The 12,845-nt window shown below is 39.9% G+C and overlaps 1 protein-coding gene across 8 annotated transcripts in view; it reads left to right on the top strand.

Annotated features, from left to right (window-relative positions):
- Positions 1-12,845, top strand: part of GOLGA4 (golgin A4) — a 156,191-nt gene that overhangs the window by 131,544 nt on the left and 11,802 nt on the right. For 6 of the 8 annotated variants that reach the window (XM_058184113.1, XM_058184114.1, XM_058184110.1 and 3 more), the window contains 5 exons: positions 1,600-1,620; positions 1,783-1,851; positions 2,452-2,527; positions 5,335-5,438; positions 7,576-7,662. In XM_058184113.1, the coding sequence (XP_058040096.1) occupies positions 1,600-1,620; positions 1,783-1,851; positions 2,452-2,527; positions 5,335-5,438; positions 7,576-7,662 (357 nt within the window). The remainder of the gene's footprint in view (positions 1-1,599; positions 1,621-1,782; positions 1,852-2,451; positions 2,528-5,334; positions 5,439-7,575; positions 7,663-12,845) is intronic. The other 2 variants (XR_009155182.1, XR_009155183.1) reach the window with 1 other exon arrangement.

Genomic DNA, 12,845 nt, shown 5'->3' with positions numbered 1-12,845 from the left:
ACTGTTTTTATATTTAGTTTTATTGTGGTCTCATGCAACACAGTTTGCTCTATATATTATTTGTTTGTTAATTTGTTTGATTGCTATATTTGCTCATGTCAACAACTCTCTGGGTGAGATATATCATAAAGTGTAAAAACAAATTGAAAGCAATTAAAATAATACAAAATAAATATATATAAAATCACCAAGTGCATCTATTAATATGGATATTAATACATGGATATTAATGGATATTAATACAACTATGGATACAGCCAAGAAATCGGGCCTTTAATACACTCAGGTGCTCAAGTCTGTGCATGCAACCAAATTCATGGCCTTAAAAAAGGTCAACAGGGTCAGATCATACTGATGTCTGAAGGAGAATGTTCCAGGAGGCAGGTGCTACAGAGAAGGCACATCTCCTAGTTCCTGCCAGCCAATATTTTTTGGCTGGTGAGACCCTAACATGCTGGATTGAGTTGGATGGGTGGAAATAACTGGAAGAAGATGCCCTCTTGGGTATTCATGGGTATTCAAATCCATGAAAGACTTTAAAGATGATAATCAGCACTTGAATTGCATCTAAAAGTACAGTGCTCACATAGCAGTGATATTACATGTGTTGAAACAATATTGACGCTGTATTGACACTGCCTCATTTAGCTGTAATCATTATACTATTTTTGTCATTCTTGGCACAGTGATAATAAAACAGGTGAGGAACTTCACTTCTATTTCAAATCGGTGTAAATTACAGCATTCTTTTTTCTTTTTTAAATTATTTTAATTGTCAAATTTTAGCAAAATAGTTTTTATATATTGTTTCAATATCTCAGAAACAACTATCCTTAGATGCCTGGTGTTATATGCAGGAAGTGCTAGAGTTTGAAGATTAACTTATTTGATTTAGTTTCCCTTTAAATTAATGGGAACAGTTACTCAAATCTTAAATCCAATTAATTTTATGGCTACTAACTTGTACCCAGTATGGATACTCCCTCATTCTTGTTCTTCCAAGTAATAATAAACAGCTTCATCTATTACAAAATAAATTATGCTAAGAAGACAAAAAGAGCAATATCTCGTCCTTTATTATTATAGCATTGTATTTTTTCTGAGACAATATGGAAGTCAGATTTTGCATCCTGACCACTCACGTCATTACAAGAAAATCTTGCATGTTTTTAACAGGTTTTAAGGATATGTTTTATAGATATGAAAGAAAGTTAATTTTCAGATATGGCACTGAAATATTTTTTTAGATTTTAGCAAGAAATTGCAGATGAAATATTATATTATTGTGTAGACCACAGTTGGTATTATAGAATTTGGAACTGGCTATTTGTACAATGAAAAGGCATCAAAGTGTTGGTCTCTGCTGTATGTTTGGTTCATAATTTCACATAAATGATTTTTCAGAAGTATAACTGCTAAAAGCATGAGACCATACTATATTAGAATTGCTTTTCTATATGGTCTTGATATATGATATCAAATATTAACCACCATGAAAAAAATGGCATAAATGTGGATGCAAGATACTTGTACAATATTTTCTGTTGTATTAAACAGAAAAAAGTGATTTAATAAATTTTGTCCTTTTCTATTCCCTAGGAAAAAATAGCACAACTTCAGGTAAGAATGACTTCACAAATACATCATTTTTAATGTAGCAATGTCAGTGAAGCATTTTCCTCTAAGGCTTACAATAATAATAAATAACAAGAAGATTAAATTTTGCTGTTAAAATTTTTGTGTGGATGTTTTGCTGAAGAGTGTGTATGTATTGTATTCCAGGCTCAGTTAGCCCAAAAGACAACACTGGTTAATGATTCAAAGTTGAAAGAACAGGAGTTCAGAGAACAGGTAAAAAATTACTCTCGGGAGAAATTCAGTTTTAGCTCTAAAATTCATACACATTTGTAAGGATAATTTCAAAATAAAGTTTGATCAAATGCTACATAATGCTAATCGTTTTCTTATCTCTACCGCTTTCTGCTGCTTTCCTGTGCAGCTTTCAAATTCTACCTATTAACTCCATTAAACTAAAGTTCAGATCACTAATGTTCATGTTTCAAATATTAATTCTACATATGAAAAAAGAAAACACTTCCCCCCCCCAAAAAAAATTACACTTCACTGCTTTTAATTAAATATGTGAAACCAACTTAATGAAGTTATGCTTCCATCTTTGCTTGTACAAATTAGCACAAGTAATGTACATCGGCATTATATCAGATTTGAAGGCGTGTGTGTGTGTACGTATATTTGTGTGCCTTTCAAATACATATATAAAAATAGTGAACATTTTATATATATAAAATATTCACTTTTTTAACATTAAGGAATACTGCTATGGTTGTTTTTAAGGTTTCCACCATTCCATAACTAATCATTCTTATTCTAAACCAAGATAATTAATCTTGGTTAATGATTGTTGTACTTCCTGACTCACTCTGTTTTTAGATTCACACACTACAAGATAAGTTGAAAAATTATGAGAAGGCTGTATATGTCACAACAGTTAAAACACCTTATAGAGGTGAGTAATTGTCTTGACACTGAAAAATAGAATATAAAACTTAAGGAAATATTTGGAAGCGTAATTTAGATTGCAATTCTATGCAAGTTGTCTGGGAATTAAACTGAGAATAAATGATCAGGGTATTAATTGTTAAAACAATAGATAATTTATGTAGCAGGTAATATATATGTAGCTTTTCTTTTTCAATAGGAGAAAGTCATTTAAACATTTTTAATAATAAGAATACAAATATTTGTAGCCCTTTTGATCAGTAGGCTTTTTATAGAATCTCCAAAATATTTATATACTAAAAGGTATTTAAAAAACTTAGTAACTTACATTTGGTGATTTAAACAATTTGTAGAAATACTGCAAATAGTTATGTTGCCGTAGATTTCTGAAGAATGTGAATATACATAGAAATCTGCACTCTATAAGAGCAGAAACTTACTTTCATTGATATTTTGTATGCAGTTAATGTATGTGTATTCCTTGTTTGAGAAAATATTGGGGTTGTTAATAACACATGTGTTTGTTTATTAAATTTCTATGCTGCCAATTTCTCTTACAAGGTGACTCTGGGCAGCTTATCAACTATAGAAACAAATGAAAAGTTTACCATGAACCAACATTAATATTTTATTAAAAACTGCACTAAACCCTTGCCTTTAAGAGCCAAGAGATGGATGGGACCTCCAATGGGGAATGCCCCCATCAGGTTCCAGGCCAACTGGCAAAGCCAGATTTTTATACTCTTCAAGAAGGCCAAATGGAGGGGGCAGTTATTACCTCCTGTGGAATAATATTCTACAGGAATGGGGACACAGCAGAAAAGGTTTTGATCCCACCTGCTTCAGTTTCTTAGCCGACGAGATCTGTAGTAGATCTCTTCTGCTGGCATAAATGAGGCAGTCTTGTCCCATCAGGGAGAGATGGCTCCTCAGATACCCTGGACCTATGCCATCCATGTATTGTTTTAAAGAAAATCAGCAGCATCTTGAATTGGATCTGGAAGCAAACTAGCAATTAGTGCAGCTTGCGCAGTAATGATATTATATGTGCAGCCCTAGGAGCTCTCAGGTCTGTCTGCACAGCTGCATTCTGCACCAGCTGCAGGTTCCAAATATTCTTCAAGGACAGCCCCATGTAGGGCATGTTGCAGTAATCCAGCCAAGAAATGACTGGGGCACGAGTGGCCATGTGCAGGCCTCAGGATCCAGGTAAGAGCACAACTGGTGCACAACACAAAGTTATGCAAAGGCCTCCTAGGCATGCTTAACATCTGCTCTTTAAGCAGGTGGAGCCACAAAATCTGTCTGTGGTAGTCTCATGCTGAATTAATGATGATAAACCACCAGATCCAGAGGTCCTTTGCACCCACAGTCATTCCATCTTGTTGGGGTTCAACTGAAGCCTGTTGTCCCCCATCCAGATCTTTAGAGCTTCCAGGCACTAAAAAAAGGCAGTCACAGCCTCGCTTGGTTCACCAGGGATGGAGATGTAGAACTGTGTATCATCAGAATATTGAACATATATGTATCATATTCCAGGATATCAAATGATCTCACCCAGCAATTTCATGTAGATATTTAAAAAGAACAGAGAAAGTACTGTGTCCTGTGGCACCCCACAAAAGAGTGGTCAAAGGCTGGACATCTTCCTCTCTACTAATACTGATTGGATTACATAGCAAAATGTTTTATGCCATTTAAATTTCATGTACTTAAATAAAGGAAATTAATACATATTTTAATATTACAGATTTCATGGTATTAAATGTGTATGGGTGCTTTAATATTAAATTATGACTTCAATTTATCTTTGTTGGAAAATTAATATATTAATTCAAAATGAATGTAATTAATTTTAAAATTAATGTAATATGAACATGCCTGATAAAGTGAGAGCCTTAGAAGCATTAGAGCAATATCATTAGAGCATTAGAGCAACATTTCATAATATAATTTCCATAGTTCCCATAGTTAATGAGATTAGATGAAATGAGGCTGTTTTCAAACAATCTCTGTTAAAAAGCATGGATAATAAATTTGTCTCTGTGGCATGGCAAAGAATAGATGTAGAAAGCTTGTATGGGGAATCTGCCTGATTCCCTAATTTTATACAGAAGAAGTTAGCAGTTAATTTATGAAGAACCTGTTTTGTTTGCTGTCCCTCCCAAACTTTCAGGCCTGATATAGGCGTTATATCTAAGGAAGATGCTTTATTTTAACATTCCTCTAATATTTAAAGTAAGCTCTTCTATTATTACTTTAAATGTTTGCCAGGTGCAAACAATATATATGAATAAATGGCTAGAATCTACCTATTAAGAAAGAAAGTAAAACAAGTGCTTTATGTGAAGATTGAAATATTCTGAGGATGCTTACCAAAGAATAAAGGTAGTAAATTAGGCGTCTATGAAAATTAGCCATGGCCAACTTGCCCCAGACATCTCGCTACAGGACAACTCATTGTGGGACAAAGAAATGGTAGAACATAATCATTAAAGGAAAGATAGAATGAAATGTGAATGGCAAAAATAAAAATAAATTTTATTTATTTTAAAAAATTAAATACAATTGTTAAATTGTCACACAGCGAGTTGTCCTGTGGCAAATTAGCCATGGCGAGTTGTTCTGCAGTGAGTTGGCTGCAGCAAGTTGGCTGTGGCAAGTTGTTCCCTTCCCGTAAATTAGAGCTTTCCCAGATTCAAAAGTACAAATTCAAAATATTTTGTAAAAAGATTACCAAAGTAATTTCTGTAATTTCTTAATAAGTTTGTAGTAACAGATACCAGTTTAAAGTCTAATTTTTCTTCTATGCAGATGGGAATCTTTGTCATTCGGATGTATCTGTTTTTGGTGAACCAACTGAGTTTGAGTACTTGAGGAAAGTAATTTTCGAATATATGATGGGCCGTGAAACAAAGGTATACTTCATATTTAAGTGCACTTGAGTAATGATGCCAATAGTTCTGATAATGGTTGCAATATTATGATGTCATCACAAGAGGAGCCCAAAAATGACATATTTGGAAGGACAATGGGCAGAATGAACTTTCAAACAAGCCTTAGGAAGGAGATACATGTTCTACCCAATGGTTTCTGAGAAGATACCATTGGCAAAATTATCTTATTTATTTAAGCAGTCTACAAGATTAATGTATTAATTACTATATAAAACACTTATAAAAACTGTAAAAATAAGCGGTTAAGATAGCACACTTAAACCTGGCCCAGTAGCAAATTAGTATTCATTGCAATTTCCTCAAGTGAGGCAATAAGTACAATGCAGTGGCATTTGTAAGAAACTACAGTGATATCAAACTGACATAGTGGTGATATCCCACAAATGCTGAATTACATATTTATATCATAAAATAAACCATGGTATTTACTTGAGGTATGAAGTATGCAAGTCACTGTATTTGTGTAATATCATGAGATATGTGTGATCATTCCTCACCCCAGCCTTTATGCAGATAGCCTTGGACAGATGCTATAAGCCAAAACTTAATCGTTGTAGTAGCCATAACTTTGATTAATACTTAAGGGCAGCCCCAGGAACAACACATTCTAGTAATCAAGGGATGATTTTATTACTATGTTTAAAGTAAAGCTGTCCCCATTTAAGAATAGCTTCAAAAGATGTGCCAATTGAAGAGAAAAAGTATAAAGCCTATCGTTGTCCTTAAGAATTTGTAAATACCTGTTCGAGAAAATACATTTTCATTCAGGATAGGTTTCCTGGACCAGTAATACTTTGTCACAGGAGCTCCATATTAATAGAATTCATATGCTATGGGGTTTCCAATCCATTCCTTCACCTAGACTAGTGATGGTGAACCTTTTAGACACTGAGTGCCCAAACTGCGTGCCCAAACTGAAAGGTGCGTGCGTGCATGCAAACATGCAAATGTGTGTGCATGACTGCGTAAACATTAGAAAATGTGCACGTGCAGACATGCATAAATGTGCGCAGACATGCATGCATGCACAGCAGAGACCCGAAGACCAGCTGGCCTGCGGGAGGCAGGGCATCCCAATACCGGCAGCACGGCAAGACATAAGAGTTTTTGCTTTTGTGAGCTTGTTTCTTCGTTTGCAGGGAAACAGACGCTCATGAAAGAAACGCCACAGAGATCTGACCTGGGGCAAGGCCACGTGTGCCAGCAGAGAGGGCTCTGTGTGCCACCTCTGGCACACGTGGCATAGGTTCGCCATCATGGATCTAGACCCTGATTAAAACTGGCATGGCCATTCCTGATCAATTGTTCCCAGATAATTGTCAAGATCTTTCCCCAGGCATCTCACATGGCCCTGCACCACCCTGCATCGTCAGGTGTTGAACAAACTTCTCTACATATGTTTTAAACATATATTTAATCATATATGTAAGCTGGGTTTTATCCCAAACGTGTTTATACTAATTTATGCAAACTAGGATCTCTAATCCTGATACAATCTTGCAAAACACAAGATGTTGCAATGTACTTTGATTTCTCCAATCTAAGGACTACATACAGTGTATTGTCAACAACACTGAATCAGTGCAACTGATAAAATAACAGATCATCTACCACTATAAATATGAACATTTACAGGACAGTATTATAGAACATAATCCAGCAAAATGTACTAATTTGTACTAATTTGAGAGGTAATTCCAGGATTATGGAAGGAAATACTTTGAACAATATGTGAATAAACTTAGGCTGAACATCCTCTTTTAAGTTATTACATTTCTATTGTTTTTAATTTAGTAGAAGAGAAAATGCATTGTCAATAAATTATTCTGTCTACTTGACCCCTACTGCTTCTTTTCATGCAGAGACTGAATCTTGGTATAGAATGTGTAATTTGAATTGTTAGTCTTAATAAGTAAATATTCCCTTGATTCATTTGCACACAAAAATTACATTACAAATTATCATGGGAGAAGAAACAAATACGTGCTTCTATTTTTTTTAACCATGCTTCCTTTAACATTCCTAAGAATAGTGTATAAGATTTCATAAACAAATTGATTTGATTGTTTGAACACTATTTCTTTTGTTCATATTTTAGACAATGGCAAAGGTTATAACTTCAGTGCTGAAATTTCCTCCTGATCAAACTCAGAAGATCTTAGAACAAGAAAATGCTCGGACACTGGTAAGAATTGATAAGAAGTTTTGGAATTCAGGTAATCTTCAATTTACTACCATAGCTGACCCAGAATTTTGATCGTAAGTTATTGTATACAAGCAGAAGCACTATGTACAGTATCTGTCCGATAAAATCGCTCGGATCCGGGACGGACTGGACGCTGATTGGATAGATTCAGGCGGGATGACGGGGACGGGTCTTGTGGATATTACCTGGACTCAGGGCGGTTTACAGCCATATTAAGAACATATATATATACAAAGTAAAACATTAATTTAAAAAACTTATTCCATAGGCCGAATATTTAAAATAAAGATATAAATAATAAAACCCCATTTAAAACCAAATTTAAAATTTAAACATTTAAAAATTTAAAAAATCTAGTCCAGTCCTGCGCAGATAAATAGATGTGTCTTAAGCTCGCGGCGGAAGGTTCGAAGGTCAGGAAGTTGGCGAAGTCCTGGGGGAAGCTCGTTCCAGAGGGTGGGGGCCCCCACAGAAAAGGCCCTTCCCCTGGGCGTCGCCAGTCGGCACTGCCTGGCCGATGGCACCCTGAGGAGTCCCTCCCTGTGAGAGCGCACGGGTCGGTGGGAGGCATTCGGTGGCAGCAGACGGTCCCGTAAGTAGCCCGGCCCTATGCCATGGAGCGCTTTGAAGATCATTACCAAAACCTTGAAGCGCACCCGGAAGACCACAGGCAGCCAGTGCAGTCTGCGCAGGAGAGGTGTTACATGGGAGCCACGAGGGGCTCCCTCTATCACCCGCGCAGCCGCATTCTGAACTACCTGGAGTCTCCCGGTGCTCCTCAAGGGGAGCCCCATGTAGAGAACATTGCAGTAATCCAGACGGGATGTCACGAGAGCATGAGTGACCGTGCATAGGGCATCCCGGTCTAGAAAGGGGCGCAACTGGCGCACCAGGCGAACCTGGTGAAAAGCTCTCCTGGAGACGGCCGTCAAATGAACTTCGAAAGACAGCCGTCCATCCAGGAGGACGCCCAAGTTGCGTACCCTCTCCATTGGGGCCAATGACTCGCCCCCAACAGTCAGCCGCGGCTGCAGCTGACTGTACCGGGATGCCGGCATCCACAGCCACTCCGTCTTGGAGGGATTGAGCTTGAGCCTGTTTCTCCACATCCAGACCCGTACGGCTTCCAGACACTGGGACAACACCTCGATAGCTTCGTTGGGGTGGTCCGGTGTGGAAAAGTACAGCTGAGTGTCGTCAGCGTACAGCTGGTACCTCACACCGAAACCACTGATGATCTCACCCAGCGGCTTCATATAGATGTTGAACAAGAGGGGCGAGAGAATCGACCCCTGAGGCACCCCACAAGTGAGGCGTCTCGGGGCCGACCTCTGCCCCCCCGTCAACACTGTCTGCGACCGATCGGAGAGATAGGAGGAGAACCACCGATGAACGGTGCCTCCCAATCCCAATCCCTCCAACCGGTGCAGCAGGATAACATGGTCGATGGTATCAAAAGCCGCTGAGAGGTCTAATAGGACCAAGGCAGAGGAATAACCCCTATCCCTGGCCCTCCAGAGATCATCCACCAACACGACCAAAGCCGTCTCAGTGCTGTAACCGGGCCGAAAACCGGACTGGAACGGGTCTAGATAGACTGTTTCCTCCAGGTACTCGGGTAGTTTACATGCCACCACACTCTCTACAACCTTCGCTGCGAAGCAAAGGTTGGAGACCGGATGATAATTACCTAAAACAGCTGGGTCCAGAGAAGGCTTCTTGAGGAGAGGCCTCACTACCGCCTCTTTCAAGGCGGCCGGAAAGACCCCCTCCAACAAAGAAGCATTCGTAATCCCCTGGAGCCAGCCTCGTGTCACGTCCTGTGCGGCCAGCACCAACCAGGAGGGACACGGGTCCAGTAAACATGTGGTGGTGTTCAACCTACCCAGCAACCTGTCCATGTCCTCGGGAGCCACAGGGTCAAATTCATCCCAAATAATCTCAACAAGACGGCTCTCTGACATCCCACCTGGATCTACCCAATTTTGGTCCAGATTGTCCCGAAGCTGAACGATTTTGTCGTATAGATAACCACTAAACTCCTCAGCACGTCCTTGTAACGGGTCATCCTGCTCCCCCTGTTGAAGGAGAGAGCGAGTTACCCGAAACAGGGTGGCCGGGCGGTTATCTGCCGATGCAATGAGGGAGGAGACGTAGCAACGTCTCGCTTCCCTCATTGCCACTAGGTAGGTCCGATCAGCCTCCGAACGACTGGACCTCCAGGAACTCTCTAGGCATCTTCTCCGGCGTTTCATCCCCCTCAGCTCCTTGGAATACCAGGGAGCTGGTTGAGACCTACGCCAGGTCAGAGGCCGCAAAGGCATGACACGGTCCAAGGCCCCCGCCGTGGCCCGTTCCCAAGCTGCGACAAGTTCCTCGGACGTGCCGTGAGCCAGACCCTCAGGAAACGGCCCAAGCTCCGTCTGGAACCTCTCCGGGTCCATCAGGCGCCTGGGACGGAACCAACGTATTGGTTCCGTCTCCCTGCGGTGTTGAGTGGCGGTCAGAAAGTCTAGGCGAAGGAGAGAGTGATCTGACCATGGCAAAGGCTCGATGACTAAATCCCTCAAATCCAGATCCTTCAACCACTGACCAGAGATGAAAATCAAATCCAGAGTGCCACCCCCACTGTGAGTAGGGCCATCAACTACTTGAGTCAGGTCCAAGGCCGTCATGGAAGCCGTGAACTCCCAAGCAACTGAAGATGACATGCCGGTCGATGGCAAGTTAAAGTCCCCCATGACAATAAGTCTGGGGGTCTCCACCGCCACTCCAGCAAGCACCTCCAGGAGCTCGGGCAGGGCTGCTGCCATGCCGCAAGGAGCCAGGTACGTGACAAACAAGCCCACCTGTACATTTCCACTCCGAACCACCCCAACGAAGCTGTTGAGGTGATGGCCCAGTGTCTTGAAGCCGTGTGGGTCTGGATGGGGAGGAACAGGCTCCAGCTCAACCCCTCCAAGACAGAGTGGTTGTGGGTTCCGGCATCCCAGTACAGTCAGCTTACGCCATTGCTGACTGTTGGGGGTGAAGTACTGGCCCCCAGGGGGAGGGTGCGCAACTTAGGCGTTCTCCTGGACGATCGGCTGTCCTTAGAGGAACATCTGATGCCCGTCACCAGGGGAGCATTTTATCAGGTTCGCCTGATTCGCCAGTTGCGCCCCTTCCTAGACCGGGACTCTTTATGCACGGTCACTCACGCCCTTGTTACTTCCCGCCTGGACTATTGCAATGCTCTCTACATGGGGCTCCCCTTGAAGAGCACCAGGAGGCTCCAGCTAGTCCAGAATGCGGCTGCGCGGGTGATAGAGGGAGCACCTCGTTGCTCCCATATAACACCTATCCTGTGCGGCCTGCACTGGCTGCCGGTAGCCTTCCAGGTACAATTCAAAGTGCTGGTCATCACCTTTAAAGCGCTCCACGGCTTAGGACTGGGCTATTTACGAGACCGCCTTCTGCCACTGATAGCCTCCCAATGACCTGTGCGCTCCCACAGGATGGGCCTTCTCAGGGTGCCATCAACCAAACAATTTCCGTTGGCAGCCCCCAGGGGGAGAGCCTTCTCTGTGGCAGCATCGGCCCTTTGGAATGAGCTGCCTCCGGGGTTGCGCCAACTCCCTGACCTCCGGACCTTCAAACGTGAACTTAAGACTTTATTATTTCATCATGCAGAACTGGCCTAAGCGTAATTTTAAATCGAAATTATTAAATGGGTTTTATGTCGGTCTATGACCGTTTTAGTCTGATTCGGCCTATTAAATATTTGGTTTTAATTCTGTTTTAAATTTGCTGTTTGTATTTTGTGTTTTTAAATATGGCTGTAAACTGCCCTGAGTCCTTCGGGAGAAGGGCGGTATAGAAATTAAATTATAAATAAATAAAATAAATAAATAAAATGTAACCACCCATGATTTTATAATATTTTTGCAACAGTTGTAAAGTGAGTCATCACAGTTATTAAGCAAATCAGATGCTAAGTAAATCCAGCATATACAATAGGAATTTTTTGCTGGAAAAATGCCAGAAATAGACAAAAAGGGTGACAGAATGCTGCAACTGGGCATAAATGTGAGCAGGTTTCCAAGCACCCAAATATTATCACATAACTTTGGCATAAGGATGCAGTAATTGCAACTTCACGGATGAGCCATAAGTAGCTTTTAAAAATCTATCGTAATTTCAAATGGTCATTAAGCAACTGATCGTAAATAAAGGCATACCTTAACAATTTGGACAATATTGGAATGTTTTTGTGATAGAAGTGGCAAATATAGCAGACATTAACATATAGTACTCTTAGTGAATATGATGATAAAATACGTGATGTCTATATCAGCATATATGTATTTAATATGCTTGCCTCAGAGTTAAACAGGAAATCTGAGGAAATCTACACAACTTAAATGTGAAAACAATCCAGAAAAATGGGGAAAAACAAATTTTATGAAAATGTTTAACTTTTACTAGATGAACAACTTATATTTCAGTCCCATGTCTTCCATATTTTCTTATTTTTTTAAATTGGACAAACTAAAATGAATGATGTAGTTTTCTTATTCTGCATAAAAGATTAGGTATTTGTCACCCGCAAAGGTGAAATCAGATCTTGACATATTGATGTCTATTTAAAAAAGAGAAAGAGTTGTATTCTCTGTAATTTTATTTATTCATTCATTTATTAAATTTGCCTACCTTACTCTCAAGCAATTCTGGGTCATTAGATATTACCATTAAAAACATTGAGTGTTAAAACATTTATGGATATACCTATTAAGTTATCTGACCATTGTATAGAAGTCATTTGCCACTATTTTTTCATAAATATCTTTTAATTTCCCAGTCTATTCTAGAGACCCCATTTTCCCACTTCCACACTAATAATCTTGTTATTTCCTTTTTATTCCAAACATCTGTGGACCATTGGGCTTTATCCTTTTTAATTTTCCTTTTGACTATTAGATGAGTTAGTAAGAGTACAGTATTGGACGTAACATTTCATTTTGAATTAATCCAAAATGGATTATTTGGAAAAAAAATATATTTTATGATCTCATTTGTATATCTATCAGAGAATTTTTGAGTACAATGAAGAGATCAAAATTACTGTCAAGTATTCTAATCTAGAAAATTTGTGCAGATTTAAATGGAATACCAGTGTATTT

This window comes from Ahaetulla prasina, chromosome 4 (assembly GCF_028640845.1).
Source record: "Ahaetulla prasina isolate Xishuangbanna chromosome 4, ASM2864084v1, whole genome shotgun sequence".
Taxonomy (NCBI): domain Eukaryota; kingdom Metazoa; phylum Chordata; class Lepidosauria; order Squamata; family Colubridae; genus Ahaetulla; species Ahaetulla prasina.
This window is presented reverse-complemented; position numbering and strand designations above follow the sequence as displayed.